The sequence below is a fragment of the Myxine glutinosa genome, chromosome 1, assembly GCF_964187855.1.
Source record: "Myxine glutinosa chromosome 1, kmMyxGlut1.1, whole genome shotgun sequence".
Lineage (NCBI taxonomy): Eukaryota > Metazoa > Chordata > Myxini > Myxiniformes > Myxinidae > Myxine > Myxine glutinosa.
In genome coordinates this window covers 351,543,667-351,567,335 of record NC_136261.1, presented here as the reverse complement: position 1 = coordinate 351,567,335, position 23,669 = coordinate 351,543,667, and the positions used below count along the sequence as shown (strand labels likewise).

The window sequence follows — 23,669 nt, the reverse complement described above, 5'->3', positions numbered from 1 at the left end:
GTGCTCCCAGCCATGTGCTGCATACAAAATAATAAGAAGATGATGACAGAGCTTTATTGCACATTTGAAATTATTGGAGGACATTGAAAAATTTGATATATTAACATTTGAAATAGAACGGCGCTGAGTTGAGCGCATAAATACGCCAGGCTGAGCACTTTACATTTTGTATCCCACTGATAGGCCGGATCTGGATTCGGACCATAACCAAAATCTAATCAGCTTGGTATTGTCACCTTACCAACTCGTCCACCAAGTTTCATGCGAATCCATGCAGGTTATGTGTATTATGCAGACACATAACCTGATTCTCAAACCCTCGGATGTCTCTTAAAACCAGAACTGAATCCTGCATGTCTCGTTGCTGTGATGTCAAAATTTATGACTCTCCAATCTCCATGTTTTTTGCAGTGGAACCGCCACCCTCGGACCATAATGGCATTCCAGAAAGCGTACACGGCGAGACAGCCACAGCAGCCACTACAAACACTGCAACAAACTCCTTGCCAGCAAGTCAAGCCAGTGGTGCTGTCACCACGGTCACGCAGTCCACACCTGCTCCTGGCCCATCATTGCCAGTACGTACAACGGAATTGTGCACGTCACTTACCTTCACAGGTGTATTCATACCAATAAGTTCACACTTGTGAATTTTTTTATTTTTTTTATTCTACATGGCAAGAAAAAAAATTGAAAGCAGAAGAGGAACTGCTTTCGTGATTTCGATGTAGAGCAAGAAATAACATTCGTACTGTTGATGAATCATACCTGGATGGTTCAATTAAATCCTCTGCCTTTTGAACTCTGCCTGCCTAGGGCATTTCTTCTTCAACAGACCAGCCAGACAATGGTGATACAACGTCATCATCTGCCAGTGCATCGGCAGGGCAGGAGTCTAAAGGGGTTTCCTGTGAGTCAACTTCAAAGGAGGCATCACAACCACAAGTGACTAACAGCAGGGAGTCTGGAGACGCCGACAGCACAAAGGTGTTGTCAGACTTAAGCTTTTTATTTATTTATTTTATCATTCACTACAGGTACTTACCAATTTGCTGTTTGTCCCTGTCTTGCGGCACCGGTATCGTTCTCAGATTTTGTAATTCTGGGCATAGAAAATAGAGCATTACTGTATTATGTATGTATGTATGTATGTATGTATGTATATGTATATATATATATATATATATATATATATATATATATATATATATATATATATATACACACACACATATATACATATACACATATATACATATACATACATACATACATACATACATACTAGCTCGGCTCGCTACGCTCGCCTCACCATATCTTTACTGAGGAACGGGCTTATTTTAACTGAGGATAATGACTGTACCTGAGTTGCTATGTTGCCATGATTTACACCAATCATAATACAAACAATTATTTTGCACAAATGTATTTGTTGTGTTTGTGATATTACATTTTTATAGGCAATTTAGGTTGAAGATTCAGGTTGAATGTTTTTTTTTTCAAGAAAGAACCCCTCAGCGCATACAGTCACGTGAAAAAGTAAGTACACCCCATGTAAAGTTTTGACTTTTTCAACATATTTCAACATGCAGCTATTTGATCTTCATTTCAACAATATGGATAAATAAAGGTGATATAACATAACAAATATCATGAAACATTTACATTTTGTAGTCCATTGTATAATTTAAATAAACATAAATGCAAATTTCGCATGTGGAAAAAGTAAGTACACCCCTACATTTATCACTACTTCAAATACCTAAAATTAGAATCAGGTGCACCAGCTCAGGTGAAAATGATTAGAACATCGTCAGAGAGGATCTTGGACAAAGGTTGTTCCAGAAAGGATCTTGGAGGAACCTCTTATTTAAACCTCAGACATTTATTTTGGTTTGCTCTTTGTTGTTGAAGTTGAAGGTGAATATCAGAAAAACAAAAGTGATGGCAAGTGGTAAAGCATGTGGTGAGGTGGAAAGAACTGGGAAGTGGCCATGTGCTATGTGCAGGAAGGGTGTTGAAGTGAACTCGATTCAATGTACAATGTGCGCTGAGTGGGTTCATCAAAAATGTAGTGGTTTGAGAGGGTCATTAACCAGTGTGGCAGCTACATTCAAGTGTAAGGTGTGCACAGAGGGAGCTGCAGATGGAGGAAATGTTGAGTTGGATCTTGGAGACGGCGTGAAGCTGGAAGGTGTGAAAACATTTTGTTACCTAGGAGACATGCTGAATGGAGAAGGTGGATCAGACTCGGCAACGGTTGCTAGAGTGAGATGTGCATGGAAGAAGTTTCGGGAACTGAGTTTCGGGAACTGAGGGAAGGGATTTAAAGAGATCTCCAAACAATTTGAAATCAATCATTCGACTGTCCGGAAGATCATCTACAAGTGGACAAGATTCCAAACAACTGCCAACTTGTTCAGGCCAGGCCCCCCCAGCAAGTTCAGCCCGAGAGCAGACCGCAAGACGCTGAAAGAAGTCTCTAAGACCCCTGGAATGTCATCACGGGACCTCAGGTAGCTCTTGCCACTGTTGATGTCAAAGTGCACGTGCCTACCATTAGAAAGAGACTGCAAAAATTTGATCGACATGGGAGGTGTGCCAGGAGGAAACCTTTGCTGTCCAGAAAGAACATCAGGGCAAGACTAAAGTTCGCCATTGAACACCTAGGCAAAGACCAGCACTTCTGGAACAATGTGCACTGGAGAGATGAGTCAAAGGTAGAGCTATTTGGCCACAGTACCAGAAGACATGTTTGGCAAAAACCAAAGACAGCATTTGACCACAGGAACCTGATACCAACTGTAAAGCATGGTGGTGGAAATATTATGGTTTGGGGCAGCTTTGCTGCATCAGGGCCTGGGCAGCTCACCATCATAGAATCCACTATGAATTCTTCATTGTACCAGAGGGTGCTTGAGGATAATGTGAGGCCATCTGTCGGAAAGTTGAAGCTCAACCGAAGGTGGACCTTGCAACATGACAATGACCCTAAACATACCAGTAAATCCACCAAGGAATGGCTGAAAAGAAAGAAATGGAGGGTTCTGGAATGGCCAAGTCAAATCCCGGATCTAAATCCCATCGAGATGTTGTGGGGGGATTTGAAACGAGCTGTGCATGCAAGAAACCCCTCAAACATCGCACAACTGAAAGAATTCTGCTTGGAGGAGTGGGCAAAAATTTCTCCCAGTCGATGTCGGTGACTGGTAGACAGTTATAAGAAACGCCTACTTGAGGTTGTTTCTGCCAAAGCGGGCAATACCACCTATTAGAGCCAAAGGTCTACTTACTTTTTCCACATGCGAAATTTGCATTTATGTTTATTTAAATTATACAATGGACGACAAAATGTAAATGTTTCATGATATTTGTTATATTATATCACCTTTATCTCTCAATATTGTTGAAATGAAGATCAAATAGCTGTACTACTGTGTTCAAAAAGTATCCGACCTTTATTTTTCGTGCATAAAAAAAAAAACAAGCTAGGGAGGTGTTGATTGATGCACGTATGTAGGCGATCCCAATGCACACGCGTGAATTTTTTCCCACCTGCAGAAGCTGTCATTCGACGGCAGACCGCCGATGAGTGAGGACATGTAAGTGAGCGCCGTCGGATTTTCGTTTTTGACAAAATGACGGAAAAACTTGAACAACGCTACTGCATCAAATTTTGTGTAAAGCTTGGCGATTCCCAAGTGGAAACGATCCGCAAGATTCAACACCGTTCATTCCATTATGAAGGAGGATTTGGGCTTCAGGAGAATCTCAGCGAAGTTCGTACCAAAGCTGCTAACGATTGAGCAGAAGCAACTCCGTTTGGAGATCGCACAGGACATGCTGGAGACTGTGAACAGCGATCCCAGCTTCCTCAACACAGTGATCACTGGCGATGAGTCCTGGGTTTATGGGTACGACCCAGAAACCAAGTTGCAGTCATCACAATGGAAGCATCCAACATCCCCGAGGCCAAAAAACACAAAATTTGATGCAGTAGCGTTGTTCAAGTTTTTCCGTCATTTTGTCAAAAACGAAAATCCGACGGCGCTCACTTACATGTCCTCACTCATCGGCGGTCTGCCGTCGAATGACAGCTTCTGCAGGTGGGAAAAAATTCACGCGTGTGCATTAGGATCGCCTACATACGTGCACCAATCAACGCCTCCCTAGCTTCTTCTTTATTTTTTACGCACGAAAAATAAAGGTCGGATACTTTTTGAACACACTACGTATGTTGAAATATGTTGAAAAAGTCAAAACTTTACATGAGGTATACTTACTTTTTCACGTGACTGTACATAGGGGAGGGGTAGGTGCAGACTGGAAATTTGGGACGATTACACCTCACCACCAAGTAATTCAAAACACCTCACCACCAAGTAATTCAAAACACCTCACCACCAAGTAATTTAAAACACCTCACCACCATGTAATTTAAAACACCTCACCACCAAGTAATTCAAAACACCTCACAGCCATAAAACACGTAATAAAAACACCTCACCACCACATAATTTAAAACACCTCACCACCAAGTAATTTAAAACACCTCATAGCCATAAAACACGTAATAAAAACACCTCACCACCACAAAATTAAAAACACCTCACCACCACAAAATTGAAAACACCGCACCACCACGAAATTGAAAACACCTCACCACCACGAAATTAAAAACACCTCACAACCACGAAATTAAAAACACCTCACCACCACGAAATTAAAAACACCTCACAGCCATAAAACACGTAATAAAAACTCCTCACCACCACGAAATTAAAAACACCTCACCACCACAAAATTGAAAACACCTCACCACCAGGTAATTCAAAACACCTCACCACCACGTAATTCAAAACCACACCACCACATAATTCAAAACACCACACCACCACATAATTCAAAACCACACCACCACGTAATTCAAAACCACACCACCACGTAATTCAAAACACCTCACCACCACGTAATTTAAAATACCTCAGCCATAAAACACGTAATAAAAACACCTCACCACCACGTGATTTAAAAACACCTCACCACCACGTGATTTAAAAACACCTCACCACCACGTGATTTAAAAACACCTCACCACCACGTGATTTAAAAACACCTCACCACCACGTGATTTAAAAACACCTCACCACCACGTGATTTAAAAACACCTCACCACCACATAATTCAAAATACCTCACCACCACGTGATTCAAAACCACCACCACGTTATTAAAAACACTTCACAACCACGGAAACAAAAGTTTGAGGGAGTCGTTAAGTGACAACACAGGCACTGCCCAGATGTGTAGATATATTGTTAAATGACTGTAGCCGAGTTGCCGTTTACATGAGGTGTACTTACTTGCCGTTTACATGAGGTGCACTCTTTTGCACACCCGATCACGCGCTTCCATGTGCCCTCTCGCACCTGTGCCACTACCAACTCAGGTGTACACTCTCGCACATGTTCCACCACCACCTTACTCTCCGTGTCACACTCCGTACACTCCGACGTGCATTCCCGATCGCACTCGGTTTTACTCCCACACTTTATAACACGCTCATTCCCCGATGCACACTTTTTTTCCACAAGCGCGCCATTCTTTCGTACACCACGCCCCTCGGACCTCCCACAAACGCCCGGGTGCTATATCGACCCCAATCGCGCGACAATTCTCTTCGCGCCAAACACTGCCGAAAAACCTCTTAGCACCATATACAGCACGACTCACCTTTGGGATCCTCTTCTCCACGCGCACCTGCAAATCTTTATAAGGATTAGCAAGTACGGCATCAGGATGTGAACACGGACTTTGCACATAATCCATTCCTTCCTCCAATTCCCGGGCTACCTCCGTCGTCTTTTCAATTTCAACTATACCCATTATTTCTTTATTCACCTCGACGACCGTTGGCTTTAATAAAATTCCCTCTACCTCAGCGGTCGCCGGCTTTTCCACACCCCGGGTCGCGATGTCTACCCCGGTCCAGTTACCTGTGCGTTTCTCCACTTCGCTCAACCAGCGCTTCTCGACCCGCTTTACCTCGTCGTGCACAAGTGGGACCAGCTCGCCCAACCTTTGGTCTCTGTCCCTCTCCGCTTCCCTTACTTCATATGCGGCCTGCCCCCTCGCCAACCCCTCGTTTATTTCTTTGGCTTGGCCAATTATGCCCCCCAGTTTGTCCCCTAATCTGCTTCCGAATCCCTCAATCCGAATGCAGTTTTCCTACTCCTCCCACTTTGCTGTTTAATCCCTCACATTTATTGTCTAAACCCTCAAATTTGGCTCCTAGCCCCCCGATTCGATTTCCCATATTACTTAACCCGTCTCTCAATTGCTCACTGGTACACCTCACTTCGTCCCTCATTGCCCCCAATTGCTCACTGGTACCCCTCGCTTCGTCCCTCATTGCCCCCAATTGCTCACTGGTATCCCTCGCTTCGTCCTTCATTGCTCTGATTTCCGCCCTTGATTTGTCCCCCTGCAGGTTCAGGGACGCCTGCATTTGTGCCATAAATTGCTCCATGAGGGCCTGCATTTGGACCACCCCCATTGGCGCAGCGGGCGCGGCTACCGCACGCTCGTGCGAGGCGCCATTTTGTGCGCCTGAAACCTCGTGGGCGAGGGCGCCATCTTGCGCACCTAATACCCCCGCAACCACATCCTCATTGCTCTCCTCTTCCCTCTCCCCCATATACATTTCCCTGGGGTCCTGGGTCGCTTCTACCCCTTCTATCTCTACCCCCACCGGCATCCGATCGCCTTGACTATCCATGGCACGATTTTAAAATTTAGTGGTGTTAAATATAAAAAAATTTACCACTCGTAATTTGAGTGCGCTAAGCGCACTTCAGGTCCGAATCTCGCTCCTGACACCAATTGTTGCGGCCAATAGTACAATTGGTGTCCAAAATTTGGGCTAAATAAATTTCGTCCCAGGTTCGAATCCCACTCCTGGCACCAATTGTTGCGGATCTCACCGTCGGCCCTTTTTCCCCTTACTAAGGGGGGATTAATCCCCTTGTCTGCGACTGACCGACGTGAGTCCTGAAGCTGCCCAGCTCCCTCCAGAGAGGCAGGAGAGCAACCTCGTTCGAGACCGCGGACAAGATGTTATTTGCCGAGCGGATGGCAACCCGCGGCTCGAACCGTTAGCAAGTACTAAACCCGATTCTGAATGTTGGCCAAATCGTGCCACAGGTATTCAATGGGGAAATCACTAAAACGAAACGGATGTAAAGGAAAGAAGGCAAGGTAGGAAGAACGGATTTATTACTAACTATTATGTGCAAGACCAAAGAAACCAAGGAAGAAGGAAAAATACGAAAATAATTTACAGAAGAAGAAGACACAGTGCAATTCTACTTATACAAGCTTAACTTATACCCAGGACAATACAGACAGAACGAATTCACTCACACGAATAGGGAATTGCAGGCAGGAATGAATGGCTGGAAGGGGAGGAAGGTTCAGCTGGAGCTTGCTCCCGCACGGGGCGTCGGGTTGGACATCGACGGCCACCGATGCCACCACAATCTGGTTCCGGCGTAGCAGCGGGTCGAAGCTGTGTGTCTAAGCTGCGTGTCAAAGCCACCGATGCCACCGCAATCTGGTTCCCGCGTACCAGCGGGTTGAAGCTGTGTGTCAAAGCTGCGTGTCAAAGCTGCGTGTCACAGGGGGGGCTGGACTGCGTCGTCTCTCTCCCGGCAGAACCGCAAACCTGACTTGGTTCAGTGCAAATTCCACTCCTTCTCCACTGAACTCTTACGCATCTCCTGGGTCACACATCTGCCGGGTCACGCATCTGCCACATCTGCCGCATCTCCCCTAAAAGGCTTGCGCGGGCGCTTTTATAACGCGCTTTTCGATCAATGCGTGCCACGCCCATGATGGTCTCTCATCAGCCCTGGTTGGCTGGTGGGGGCTCGCTGGCTCCACCTTTTGATGACGATGGGCGGGCAACACCCTTGATATAGCTCCTCCCCCTTCTTCTCCGAGGCTTGACCACGCCGTAATGGCGGCAAATGCAGTTGGCAATAAATGCAGTTGGAAAGGGAGGCTTTGGGGGAATTTGAAAAAGGGGATCTATCTTATTCGATTCGATGCAATGCAGAGTCAACTAATGGGAAACAGAGCCTTATACTAACATAGAATAAGAAATAACTATTTAGAAGGGCTTATGATTTTCTACGTGCATGCGATGGATTAACTAAGGGGACGACCTTTGATCTTTACACTTAACGGAGGTATTTACAAGAATCATTACTAGAGGGGCATATTTACAACAAAGGATTCTCAAATCCGCAACAATATATATATATATATATATATATATATATATATATATATATATATATATATATATATATATATATATATATATATATATATATATATATATATATATATATATATATATATATATATACATACATACATATACGCGAAGGATAGGTTAACCTATATATATATATATATATATATACACAGTGAAACCGGTCAAGGTTTCACTGTGTGTGTATATATATACAGTGGAACCTTGACTTACGAGTTTAATTCGTTCTGTGACCGAGCTCGTAACTCAATTTGCTCGTTTCTCAAATCAAATTTCCCCATTAAAATGCATTGAAATGCTATTAATCCGTTCCAGCCCGCCAAAAACCACACCAATTTTTTTTTTAATATACAGTATATATAAAAATATCTCGCGCTTTATATTTCACCTGTATGCAGCATACAAGTTGGCAGGATGGCCTGGACTGGAGGTACGCACACTTGACTCTAAAGTCTAAACTGTCCAGCCTGGGTTTGAATCCCGACCCAGCTATAACCTGTCATGGGTGAATCACAGGCAGGGTGATTCATCAATGTGTGTACCGCTAAACTGGGCGCCCCGTTTGCGTCCCATTAGTTGTTGGATGTTAAGGATCTCACCGTGTTTTCCACAAAGAGAAGGCGAGCTATCGCCGGCACTCTGAACAAGTTGTGGCCTGGCATGCTCTTCTCCTCTGCCGTTATATACGTCCTCCTCGGCATCTTTTTCCAGAAGAGCCCTGTCTCGTCACAGTTGAAGATTTGCTGGGGTATGTATCGTTCGGCTTCTATCAGTTCGGCAAAAGTTATAATAAAATCTTCAGCTGCCTTCACATCCGCCTCACCAAGTCGACAACACGCACACCTCGCTCATGTTTTTCGACGATTGCGTGTTTTATATCCAAGCACATCATCCTCTTCTTCTTCTCAGTACTGCCCTTGGCACTCAATTTCTTAGGACCCGTGGTTAAAACTAAGAAATTTTCCAAAATAACCAAAATGCGAAAACAAAACAGCAGCGATATACGGCAGAGATACTGTACTTGCACGGCAAGATAACCACGTGACCGGAACCCACCTGGTGGCGGCTGGCGTAAACTCAAAATAACCAACATGCGAAAACAAAAATGCAGCGATATACGGCAGAGATACTGTACTTGCACGGCAAGATAACCACGTGACCGGAACCCACCTGGTGGCGGCTGGCGTAAACTCAAAATAACCAACATGCGAAAACAAAAATGCAGCGATATACGGCAGAGATACTGTACTTGCACGGCAAGATAACCACGTGACCGGAACCCACCTGGTGGCGGCTGGCGTAAACTCAAAATAACCAACATGCGAAAACAAAAATGCAGCGATATACGGCAGAGATACTTGCACGGCAAGATAACCACGTGACCGGAACCCACCTGGTGGTGGGTGGCGAAAGCTCGTAACTCAGATCTCGGCTCGCATCTCAAAGCAATAAACCGCCCAAGGGACGGCTCGTATCTCGAAAAACTCGTAAGTTGGGGCACTCGTAAGTCAAGGTTCCACTGTATATACAGTGGGGAGAACAAGTATTTGATACACTGCCGATTTTGCAGGTTTTCCCACTTACAAAGCACGTCAAGATCTGTAATTTTTATCATAGGTACACTTCAACTGTGGAAGACGGAATCTAAAACAAAAATCCTGAAAATCACATTGTATGATTTTTAAGTAATTAATTTTCATTTTATTGCATGAAATAAGTATTTGATACATCAGAAAAACAGAACTTAATATTTGGTACAGAAACCTTTGTTTGCAATTACAGAGATCAGACGTTTCCTGTAGTTCTTAACCAGGTTTGCACACACTGCAGCAGGGATTTTGGCCCACTCCTCCATACAGATCTTCACCAGATCCTTCAGGTTTCGGAGCTGTCGCTGCGCAACACAGACTTTCAGCTCCCTCCAAAGATTTTCTATTGGGTTCAGGTCTGGAGACTGGCTAGGCCACTCCAGGACCTTGAGATGCTTCGTACGGAGCCATTCCTTAGTTGCCCTGGCTGTGTGTTTCGGGTCGTTGTCATGCTGGAAGACCCAGCCACGCCCCATCTTCAATGCTCTTATTGAGGGAAGGAGATTGTTGGCCAAGATCTCGCGATACATGGCCCCATCCATCCTCCCCTCAATACGGTGCAGTCGTCCTGTCCCCTTTGCAGAAAAGCATCCCCAAAGAATGATGTTTCCACCTCCATGCTTCACGGTTGGGATGGTGTTCTTGGGGTTGTACTCATCCTTCTTCTTCCTCCAAACACGGCGAGTGGAGTTTAAACCAAAAAGCTCTATTTTGGTCTCATCAGACCACATGACCTTCTCCCATTCCTCCTCTGGATCATCCAGATGGTCATTGGCAAACTTCAGACGGGCCTGGACATGCGCTGGCTTGAGCAGAGGGACCTTGCGTGCGCTGCAGGATTTTAATCCATGACGGCGTAGTGTGTTACTTATGGTTTTCTTTGATACTGTGGTCCCAGCTCTCTTCAGGTCATTGACCAGGTCCTGCCGTGTAGTTCTGGGCTGATCCCTCACCTTTCTCATGATCATTGAGGCTCCACGAGGTGAGATCTTGCATGGAGCCCCAGACCGAGGGAGATTGACTGTCATCTTGAACTTCTTCCATTTTCTAATAATTGCGCCAACAGTTGTTGCCTTCTCACCAAGCTGCTTGCCTATTGTCCTGTAGCCCATCCCAGCCTTGTGCAAGTCTACAAATTTGTCCCTGATGTCCTTAGACAGCTCTCTGGTCTTGCCCATTGTGGAGAGGTTGGAGTCTGATTGATTGAGTGTGGACAGGTCTGGAGACGGCTTTGCGGTCGGTCTTTGCGGTCTTTGTGGTCGGAGACGGTCTGGAGACGTCTTTTATGCAGATAACGAGTTCAAACAGGTGCAGTTAATACAGGTAATGAGTGGAGAATGGGAGGGCTTCTTAAAGAAAAAACTAACAGGTCTGTGAGAGCCGGAATTCTTACTGGTTGGTAGGTGATCAAATACTTATTTCATGCAATAAAATGCAAATTAATTACTTAAAAATCATACAATGTGATTTTCAGGATTTTTGTTTTAGATTCCGTCTTCCACAGTTGAAGTGTACCTATGATAAAAATTACAGACCTTTACGTGCTTTGTAAGTGGGAAAACCTGCAAAATCGGCAGTGTATCAAATACTTGTTCTCCCCACTGTATATACATATACACATATACACATATATATACATATATATATACATACACACACACACACATACAGTGCGTATCAAAAAAAAGGTAATCTGAATTCAAGGGGTTAATGTGCAATGGTTATTTAGTTTGACAATTTACATGTGGTTTTCCAATTATGAGGAGATCCTCAGCTTTCCATTGGTGCCTTTCATGCATCATTGCTGTCACACATGACCGAGTACATGTTCATTGAAAATGACAAGTTCAAATCGCATTTTTACAAGTTTGGCTAATCGGTGCAAGACAGTTTTAAATGGACGCATTACTTGTCGACTGCCAGGTTGATTATGTAAAATTGTTCAGCTGGTCAGGCAATCGTCGGTTGCGTCATCCTTTGTTTAAGATGGGTATTTAAGATGGGCCTACAGTGTATGGGTTTAGAGACGGTCTGAGTCATTGAAAAGATGTTTCAACTTACGACTGAACAGCGGACCTTCGTGGTTACAACCTTTCACCAAACTGGAAGTTTGCAGCGAACTCGTGATGCGTTCAGGGAACGTTTCCCAGAACGGGAGCCTCCAGCAGCCAAAACCATCTGGGCGAATGTTAGAAAATACCAAGAGCATGGCACCAGCCTCAACCGCAACAAGGAGAATTCTGGTAGGCGGCACACTGGGCGATCGGAAATGAACATTGCAGCAGTAAGGCAGCAAGTTTTGGAGCATCCTCGGGATACCAGCGCAAGACGAAATGGGACGGGATTGCCTTCGGCAACATTCAACCGAATCACAAGACAGGACCTCCACCAACATCCATATCGGAAATCACATCCGGCATCAACTCATGCCAGGGGATTTTGCCAGGAGGCTGGTGCTTGCCAGATGGTTGATAGCATGTTGCGAAGCAGATGTCAATTTCCTGCGGTATCTCGTTATCGGCAACGAAGCTGCTTTCGCCATGTACGGCAAAGTCAATACCCATAATGTTCTTGAATATGCACCGACAGGACAACCCCCGGAATTTAATTTTGACACCAACATGAATCGACAAAAGTGGACTGTTTGGTTGGGACTTTGTGGAAGTGGTCAGGTAATTGGACCATTTTTCTTTCAAAGGAATGTCAATGGTAACAGGTATCTGCAGATGATCAATGATGAAGTTTTACCACAGCTGGAGGAGAACTTTGAGTGACAGGTACGTGGTGTCTTCAGATATCTCTGGTGGGCCCAAGACTGCGCCCCAGCACATCGTCTTATCATTGTCCGAGATCGACTGAGGGAACTCTTTGGAGACCGAGTCATCGCCCTCAACCATGCAGTGGAATGGCCGCCTAGATCACCTGACCTCACACCATGTGATTATTTCCTTTGGGGACATTTAAAGAACAAGGTGTTCATAACTCCTCCCTGTGATCTTGACGAATTGCAGGGCCGTATTCGACGTGAAGTGGATGCTTTGCGCAATGACCCGGCTATGGTGATACGAGCAGTTCAGGGCATGCTCCGCCGCTGTGAGCTTTGTGTTGAAAGGGGAGGTGGACATGTTGAAGGTGTGGGTGCATAAAGGCCAATCATTCCTGAGAAAAGCTCATCTGACGTTCATTTTGCACCAATTATCCTGACTTGCATCGATTAGCCAAACTTGTAAAAATGCGATTTGAACTTGTCATTTTCAATGAACATGTACTTGGTCATGTGTGACAGCAATGAAGCATGGAAGGTATCAATGGAAAGCTGAGGATCTCCTCTTAATTCGTAAACCACATGTAAATTCTCAAAATAAATAACCTTTGCATATTAACCCCTTGAATTGGGATTACCTTTTTTTTTTTGATACGCACTGTATATATATATATATATATATATATATATATATATATATATATATATATATATATATATACTGTATATATATATACGTATATATATATATACACACACACACACACACACCCAAAATTTCCAACCCAATATTGTCACCCTTGTACGTTTTTCAAATAACCCAATTTTCTCTAAAAGAAGTTGAAATTGACAAAAGTATTTGGTCCACAAGACACATGAAAGCCCACAGAATCTTGTTTTTCACAGTCTGAGAGTCCTTTCGGTGCTTTTTTGCAAACTCCAAGCGGGGTTTCATGTGTCTTTCACCGAGGAGAGGCTTCCGTCTGGCCACTCTGCCATAAAGCCCAGACCGGTGGAGTGTTGCAGTGATGGTTGTCCTTCTGGAAGTTTCTCCCATCTCCACACAGGATCTCTGGAGCTCAGCCACAGTGACCATCGGGTTCTTGGTCACCTCTATTACCAAGGCCCTTCTCCCCCGATTCCTCAGTTTGGCCAGGCGACCAGCTCTAGGAAGAGTCCTGGTTGTTCCAAACTTCTTCCATTTAAGAATTATGGAGGCCACTGTGCTCTTGGGAACCTTCAAAGCAGCAGAAATGTTTTTTAGGCTTCCCCAGATCTGTGCCTCGACACAATCCTGTCTCTGAGCTCTGCAGGCAGTTCCTTCGACCTCATGGCTTTGTTTTTGCTCTGATATGCATCGTCAGCTGTGAGACCTTATATGGACAGGTGTGTGCCTTTCCAAATCATGTCCAATCAATTGAATTTACCACAGGTGCACTCCAATCAAGGTGTAGAAACATCTCGAAGATGATCAAGAGAAATGGGAGGCACCTGAGCTAAATTTCAAGTGTCATAGCAAAGGGTCTGAATACTTTTGTAAATGTGATATTTTACTTTTTTCTTTTTAATAAATTTGCAAAACTTTCTAAAATCCTGTTTTCTCTTTGTCATTATGGGGTATTGAGTGTAGATTGATGAGGGAAAAAATGAATATAAACGATTTCAGCATATGGCTGCAGCATAACCAAATGTGAAAAAAGTGAAGGTGTCAGAATACTTTCTGAATGGTGTGTGTGTGTGTGTGTGTGTGTGTGTGTGTGTGTGTGTGTGTGTGTGTGTGTGTGTGTGTGTGTGTGTGTGTGTGTGCGCGTGCCACACGAGGAAAAGCAATCAGAATTCTCCCTTTTGAAGGTTATTACTTATTAGTGAGCCAGATTGGTTTTTATAAAAACATAGAGGTGTGGTATTGTTTTTTTTTTTGAGCTGATAGAGCCAGATTTGAACCCTGTGTGGAAATCTTGTATCCTTGCCACGAGACAACCTGTATCGTCTGGTTCATTGGCTGGATATTTATCCTCGTGTGGTTGTTGTGTCTAAACAGGTTTTGGATGCGATTAAGGTGGAGCCACCATCAGAACAAACAACTCCAAGCAAGTCCGAGAGACAGGCAACAACAACCACTGCATCCCAGGCCATGGCCCCTGAACAAACCACTGATAAAGAAAGAAATAAAGATTCTTCTGCAGCAAAAAGTACAGCTGAAGCAACATCGTCAACCGCCACCACGAAGCCCATCGTTACATCTTCAACACCTGAATGTTCTCCAGCTACTGTAACAACAACACAACCAACCAGTGTGACTGCCACCATCATTACATCCACAACAACCCGACCTAATGTGACCAGATCAGATGCTGTGCAGATCGGATTGGTCTCTACACCAACTCAGTCCAGAGTGCAAGATTCAACATCAAAGCCAGTCGAGCTGTTGGCCCCAGCAGTCACACCAAAAGCCGAGCCGCTCCTGGAACCTGGGAAGCAAGGCCTGGCTGCTGGTATGACTTGGCATACAATTGATACGTGATGTACATTTTCAAAGCATCTTTAGGAATGAGAATTTCAGGGTGTGTGTTGTTTGTTGTGTGTTGTGTGCATGCGCGCAAGTAAATATTAAAACCAGACAATGTGTTCACAGAATTGCAAACTCATACTTTGGTGAGAATAGCTTTTTTTTTTCATGTTCTATCTTTTCCCGCCAGCCTCCCTACTTGTCACTAAGATTGAGCCTCTGGCACCATCTGACGCTCTTGTTCCAGCCGACAGCCTGAATGATCCGTCGAGTGACTCCAACCATCTTCCCCAACTCGCAGGTGCTGAGAACGAAAGATGCGTTGAGGCAGAATAAATACGTGCATCCTTTTTTTATTAATGGAGAGAAGATATGAAACTCTGACAAAGACTAATATGGCTAATCATCTGCGTCACGGTGCTCAAAAGTTGAGTATTTCATTTTATAAAGGCAGAAATTTCAGAAGATCCAGATGAGTAACAATAGCCCTGAATGATAGGGTGCAGAGCTGACCTGACGATACTTTGTCTTGGACCTTGAACATTTTAATTTAAGCTTGTGATTACCTGCAAACTGAAAAAGAAATCGTGTTTTTCTGCTCTATTCCCAGTGGGTGATGCTATATGACCATTTTTGGCAGGAGCTAAGTTGATCATCATATGGCTGCTGCCACATTAGTGGTGTTAGTTGTCCCCCACCCCTCCGACAAGGTCAGAGATGGGGGACATTAAAATGAGCTCCGTATTAATGAGATGAAGGACATTTAAATGACCAACCGATTATAATCTGTCCATGTACTTTTGTGTCCATTATATTTCAAAAACGATTGAACATTTAGCTTTCATTTTGCAGATGTCTATTCGTCATGACATTATCTCGACCTGATTAGATCACTGCCTTGATTGGCTGAATTATGTTGCCATGGCAACTCTTTTGGTAACTAGGCGTGGGTATGCAATATTTCAAAACCGTTCCAAGATTTCGCCTTCACATTACCCAGATATATTTCTCACAACCCTCGAAAAGCGGGGGACCGAGAGTATCAGCGCCTTGTTTTTATTTTTCCTGAGCATCCTGGTGTGAGAATTTGAGTGTCTTACTCGTCTTTTTGTCGTGTATGTATCCCTGGCGAACTTTGCCAGAATGCAAAACATTTAAGTCATTGTACACTCAGTCCAGACCATCGATGCTATGAATGTCTGGGGTGAGACAGTGGGTTGAGTGCCTCTGCCTCAAAAGAATACCTCGATGATCAGCATCTCGTATGAAGCTTCTCCTCGGCATGCTCCAATCGACTGGCTTGTTGTACCCATCCTGCTTATACAGACAGCTAACGTGTGAAAGGCAGTTGATCAGCGCCTTAAAACCAGTCCACTGGTCCTTGCAAGTTTTGCCTTGCGGGTGAATCATTCAGTGGACAAGGGCTTGGCCCACCGCTTATTGTAGTTGGCCCTCCAGTGTTTGTACAGGCCATCGAAATCCTGGAAAATCATGGGGTTTCACCGACAGTGATGGGAAATCCTGCAAATTGAGAGCGAGTGTGTTTTCTGTTATTTTTAGAATACAACAAATGTGTACGAATGTTTTACGTTCCCGAGAATCGTTCGTAAGTCTTTCTTTTCGTACTCGTAAAACAATTTCCCATTGACACATCACAAACCTGCAGCTTAGGATAGCTCGACCAATGTTCTTGGAGAACAACACCAGCTGTTTATCTTCCAGTAAAACGATCCATCTCTCTGCTATCTGACCTTCTTTATTCTTTACCGGCCTTCTGGGTCCAGCCCACCACATTGTCATGTTAACAGTTACCTAATCTGTTATTCAACAGAAGAAGGATAGTGGTCGACTTTAAATCCTTGATAATTTACATAATCTTGCTGATGTGTATTGAGGTATGGGGGTGAGTAAAATATGCCTGTGTGGTGTCATGGAAAATCAGTCAAGGGTCATGGAAGATCGTGGAGTTTCAGACACCCAAAAGGGCACTGAACCCTGCTCCACACCCCACACATGGCTGTAAAATTTGCCCTAAAGTTTCTGCCTGATGCTCAGATTTTGGAATTCCGACATGGTTTGGGCGGTCGCTATAAGCAATGCACAAAAAATTCTTCCAACTGTGGTGACAGGTGTATGAAGGGTACAGCAGCGTAACCCATGACTGTGGCAAAGGTTATTGGTGAGAAGAGAGAGACTTGGGACATGTAAGGTCAGAAGTTGTACATGCAAGCTTAGAGAGCTTGTGATTTTTTTATGGAAAAAAGGAAGATGCAAATTCTATTTCTCCAGGACACTAAAAGGAAAGTTAGCAGTACCAAAGAACTTGGGGAATGTTGTGTTTTTTGGGGTGGAGGGAAGAAGAGCACCAGAAAGAGGAGTTGGAGTGGTCCTGTATACAGAACTGAAGGAGATGTTGAAACTACGTGGAGTCGACATGGAAATAATATTTGTGTTGTGGATATAAGAATGAAGACAAATGATGAATTGCGAAAGATGATGGGAATAGAGCATGTGATTGATGCTGTGAAGAGGAACAGGTTGAGATGGTTTGGTCATGTGTTGAGGAAGGATGAAAGTGACTGGTTGAGAAGAGTGATGGAAATGAATGTAGAAGGAAGCAGAGGACGGGGAAGACCGAAAAAGACTTGGCTAAAGATGGTGGAAGAAGAAATGCGGGCAAGGGGGTTAGCAAGGAGAGATGCAGAAAATAGGGCAAAATGGAGAAGATTGTCATGGGGACCGCAAGGCTAACCCCCGCTCTCGCAGGGAAAATGGCCTTTAAAATGCATGTTGTTGTATATAAGAATGGAAACAGATCGCAAGGAATTACAAGATTTGTGAGGAGCAATTACAGCTTTGGAAATTGCAGTGTAAAGGCATCGGTGAGTTTTGGTCAGGTCAGGTATGGGAGCATGCGTCAGAGCAGTGCGTCGCCGTATCCACTTTCCGATGGTACTCCAGGGGCATCCGTCTTGCAATCTCCCAGGCTGATGCCTGGCCCATCCCTATCTCCTTGAAATGCCGACCTGCTGCAACCACGAGGCACACGGTCGGCCCGTTGGCCTCCACTCACGAGGCTCCCTTGCTGAGAGTATCTGGTGAGCTGGATCAGCGTCTGGAAAACGAGCCACATGTCCATACAGCCGCAGCTGACGCTCACGGACCATACAGGAAACAAATCTCATCTGAGTCTCTCTCAGCAACCGCTCGTTGGACACAAACTCCGACCAGCGATAGCCAAGGATTCTCCGAAGAGACTTGGTTCCAAAGGGGTTAAGTCGCATTCTCTGGCCCTTGTAAGGGTCCAAGTCTCGCATCCGTAGAGGCAAGACTGGAAGCACCAAGGACTTAAAGACTGACTTTCATCCTCCTGCACATATACCGACACCGCCACACCCCATGATCTAGTGAATCCATGACTCCCCAGGCCCGACCCAGACGTCCATCAACCTCTGGCTCACAACATACGAAGACATGAATAACACCGCCAAGGAAAGTGAATCTCTTCGTGACCTCAACATCTTCGCCACAAACGGGCATAGACAAGACAGCAGCATTCAAGATGTCATTGAAAGACTGGATCTTGGTTTTGACCCAGGAAATCCGTAATCCCATCGGCTCTGCCTCCTCATTCAGTGCCTGGAGGGCCCCCGTAAGAACATCCAGCGTCTCCACAAAGATGACTGCATCATCGACGAAATCAAGGTCAGAGATCTTAACACTCCCAAACGATGCACCGCAGTCTGACTTCTCCGACATCCTCCCCAGAATCCAGTCTACACAAGTGCTGAAGAGTGTGGGAGCCAGTACACACCACTGCTGAACTCTAGTAACAACTGGAAATAAGTCGGAGATGGAGCCACCACACCTCACAGCACTCTCAGTACCAGAGTATAGCTCAGAGGTCAGATTGATCAGTGTTGGTGGCACCCCACGAAGACCAAGAATCCTCCAGAGGGCTTCCTGATTCACCTGATCAAACGTTTTGCAGTGTAATTGCGGAGATCAACATCGGCGGCAAGCAGCCCCTGGCGAAACTCTCGCTTGCATTCAGTGAGGACCCGAAGCGCAAGGATACGGTCAATCGTTGACCTCTTTGGTGTAAACCCCGACTGCTCTGGGTGCTGGTGCTCGAGCAGATGGCGGCGAACCCTCTCAAGAATTATCCCAGCAAAAACCTTGCCCGGCACAGAGAGTAGCATTACCACTCGGTAGTTTTTGCAGTCCTGGTGATCACCCTTCCCTTTCCAGAGGGGGACAACAAGGCCCCTCTTCCAGTCAGTTGGGATTATGCCTGTGCTCCAAACAGAGCACAGAACTGCATGCAACGACAAGTACAGAATTTCCACCAGCCTTGAGAAGCTCAGCATGGATGCCACAAATCCCAGGAGTTTTTCCCCCTTTCAGCCGGTTCACTGCCGCCTGTATTTCCACAAGTGAAGGCGGTTCCCAGTTAATTGGAGGGGGGAGGAGGGGGGGGGTGGTCAGCATTTTGGATTGCAACACCCTTGACATCCAACTCGACAGCCGGTGGGTCAGCCTGGTACAGCCGCTCAAAGTAACCGGCCCAACGGGCCTTCACTTCAGACTCCTCTGTTAAGAGGCCACCACCCTCTGCTCTAACTGCAGTACACCTAGGGACAGGCTTAGAGGAACGCAATGCACGGATTCTTCTGTAAACAGGATGAGAATCACATGTCCACAAGTGATGCTCTTCTACCCTTTCACAGATTCCTTGCACATAGGCCTCCTTGTCCGCCCACAGCGAGCGTACAGTTTTACGCCTCAGCTCCCGGAACAGTTCAGCTCTGCAATCGAGCCTGGCCCTGTGACTTTGGTCGATGGTATCAAGTCTCTCCTTTCGAGATAAAGTTCTTCTTCGCCTGATGGGTTCCAAGACCGCCACCGGCAACATCAAGGATGGTGGTCTTGAAGGCATTCCACAACTCCTCAGGATCCTTGAAGCATCCAGACCCTCCAAACCCCCCCCCCCCCCCCCCCACACTCAACCTACTCGCAAACTCCTCAGATACCCTCTCCTCCTTGAGCTTGCCCACATCCAGCCTAGGCTGGGATGATATCATTCTCTTGGATTTGAGCTACAACTTCAGAGTTGCCACAACAACCATGTGGTCAGTGTTGAGGAACTGAGCACTCCGGTAGACCCTGCAGTTCTGGAGCATCCGCCATCGACCATCAATGAGCACATGGTCAATCTCCTTTGCCACACCACCAGCATTGGAATACCAAGTCCAGCGATGAGGCTGTGGGTGCTGAAACCATGAGCCAGCCACCCTAAGTCCATGACTTCTTGCAAAGCTGAGGAACTTAGTGCTATTCTGGTTCACAGTCCTAGATCCGTGGGGACCAACACATGCCTCATAGCCATCCCTGTCGGTGCCAGTCGATGCATTGAAATCCCCCAAGACTAGAAGAGTATCTCTCCTGGGGCACTGATCAAACACAGACTTGAGCGTGGCGTAGAATGCCTCCTTCACAGTGAGGTCACTTTCCTCAGTCGGAGCGTATACAGAGACCAGGGAGATGACACCGAAAGAGTGACGAATCCTCAGTCTCATAATATGCTCGTTGACCGGTGCTACCTCGACTATCATGGGAGTCAACTTATTGGACACAGCTATAGCAACTCCCTGGGCATGGTAACCGTCAAAGCGACCAGACCAGTAGTAGGTGTAACCACCCACCATGATCTTGCCACTATCCGGCCTCTGAACCTCAGAAAGTGCTGTGACACTGATGTTCAAACGCCGGAGCTCAGATGATAACAAAGACAGGTGATCATCCTCTCTTAGAGTAAGAGCGCTCCAGGCACTCACCTGAAGGGACCGCCTCAGGTTAACCCAAGGAGACTGTCGTCTGGTGGATGACGCCTCAGCACCACCCTGACACACACCTCCACAACCCAATGCAGGAAAGTTACCCCGTGCTTTTCCTCCTATGATCAAAGAATGGGGGTCCCGAAGATGTGCAAAAGTTTTGGGAAGATGTGCAAAAGTAATGGAGAGGGAGGACACGATTCTGGAGGTAACAAGAGGGGTTGTGATGGATTGAAAGTCCTGAAAAACACCTTGATACAAGCAGCAGAAAGGATCCGTGGAAAACCCCAAGATAGGAAATAGTCAGGTTCACTATGTCAATAAATTATATTTAGTTCAAAATCATGGTAGATTAGCAAACCTATACATTTTTGGAAAGGTTATAGCATAAGGAAACTAAAAATCAATGTTTACATTTGGAGAGATACCTGTATGGCGGCCATTTTGGATTTTCCAAACGGCCACTGTAAAATAAATATTTTGTTCTATTTCTGCCTCTAATTACCCTAAAAACTTTTTAAAATATACTAAACCTATATTTTCAGGGACAAGGAATCCAATGAAAGTATCAAATTAGTGCTATGGGGAATGGTAAGACACGAATCAAAGGTTTTGAATTGCAAAATACTGTCTTTATATTCGCGATAAGTTGCATCATCAAATACATGTTATCATTTTGTACAGGCAGTTAATAACATCAAAATTTGTCACAATAATTCATATCACCAAACATACACAGGCAGTCAGCAAAATCATATATACACATGCAGTCAGTATAACTTCACATCTACACAGGCAGTCAATGACAAAATATACACAGGCAGTCAATGGCATCAAACATACACAATTACAGAATATGCCATTTAGAGTTCGTCGTCACTGTCCTGTGTGTCGTATCCGACAATATAGTCCGCATCGTTTTCACAGTCCGTTCCACACAAGCAAAGGTCGGTCAAATTGATTGGCAAATCGAATTGGTCGAATGGTCGATCGAATCGAATTCGATGAATCGAATCGAATCGATCGAATTGGTCGAATGGTCGATCGAAGCGATTGGTCGAATTGGTCGATTGGTCGAATTAGTCGAATCGAATTGGTCGGAATTGGCAAATGTAAACATTGATTTTCAGATTTTCCATGTAATAACGTTTCCAAAAATGTATAGGTTTGCTAATCTACCATGATTTTGAACGAAAAAACATAGTGAACCTGACTAAAAGTTGCATGAGAAAGTAAATGTTGGTGGAACAAGAAGTCCTGGAAGCTGTTGAATGGAAGAAAGACTCCTTTCTGGTATGGCAGGAAGGAAACATTAAATTCGGAAACACAGAGAAGGTGTAAAGAAGGTTTAAAAAAGAAAAGTGGCAAAAGTAGATCATGGAAACAATGCTCCAAGAACCTGGATACTCATAAAGGAGAGAAGGGCATTTACAAGATTGCAAAGTCCAAGACAAGACAAGGAGGGACATTATATATATATATTTCTCTCTTTCTCTCTTTCTCTCGGTCTAGAGCCTGGTGTTGGGCTAGCGGCTAGGGTGCCAGCTTAGGATCCTAGGATCGATCGCTGAATGAACGCCAGGGGGGTTGACTCAGCCTGTCATCCTTCCGAGGTCGGCTAATTGAGTACCAGTTCACTGGTAATTCCCCGTTTGTCGTAAAAGGGTTGGCGGCAGGAAGGGCATCCGGCCGTAAAACATTGCTTCAAAAAGGGGACCAACAAAAACAACAACAACCACGGTGCCCGAAAATGGCCAACCCCCGCTTTGCGGGGAAAAATGGCCTCTAAAGGTGTTTTTTTTTTCTCTTTCGGTCGATCGCTGAATTAACGCCAGGGGGTTGACTCAGCCTGTCATCCTTCCGAGGTCGGCAAATTGAGTACCAGCTCACTGGTAATTCCCTGTGTGTCGCAAGAGGCGACTAACAGGGTTGGTGGCAGGAAGGGCATCCGGCTGCAAAACATTGCTTCAAAAAGGGGACCAAAAATGGCCCCCCCAAAAAAGGCCAAACAAGTACAGATACATTCAAAGTACACCGCCCCCATGCCAAATAATTAAATATCCTACAGCGCGGCATTGCCGGGGCGCCCGGCAATACTGCAGTGCAGCTCATCGAGACTGCATTGGGAGGGAGAGGTGTACAATAATTGATTGATTAATTGTATAATTAAAATCAATAAAAGATTATCACAAAATATTTTCTTAATCAATTGGCTAATAGCATAACTAAACCACTAGTGCTTCATCCGAAGATGTATCTTTTAGAAATGTAATTAAATAAGTCATTAATAAAAAATTAAATAATTAATTGATTAATCAATAAATAATTAATCGATTAAATGATTAATCAATAAATCAAAAATATCCTTGATACGTCCAACAACTAAGTGGAGACTTTAACGTCCGCTAAATAATGCCCATAGGAGGGACGCCCAGTTTAACGTCCTTCCGTGGGACGGCGCACACACTGATGTATTGCCCTGCGAGTGAAACACCAGGATGACAGTGTATAGCTCCGTCGGGATTCAAACCCAGGCTACACATTTTTGAGGTGTCTGTGCACCTGCCAGCCTGAAAAGCGACATTATAGAAAGCAATACTCGTGAGATGTTTGATGTGAGTAGAATCCGCGTC

General features: G+C 45.0%; 1 protein-coding gene across 8 annotated transcripts in view; it reads left to right on the top strand.

The window, feature by feature from the left end:
* The window catches only part of HCFC1 (host cell factor C1), a 120,707-nt gene that overhangs the window by 67,788 nt on the left and 29,250 nt on the right, over positions 1-23,669 (top strand). For all 8 annotated transcript variants that reach the window (XM_078769910.1, XM_078769911.1, XM_078769909.1 and 5 more), the window contains 4 exons: positions 412-578; positions 817-987; positions 14,732-15,185; positions 15,390-15,500. In XM_078769910.1, coding sequence (XP_078626036.1) covers positions 412-578; positions 817-987; positions 14,732-15,185; positions 15,390-15,500 — 903 coding nt within the window. The remainder of the gene's footprint in view (positions 1-411; positions 579-816; positions 988-14,731; positions 15,186-15,389; positions 15,501-23,669) is intronic.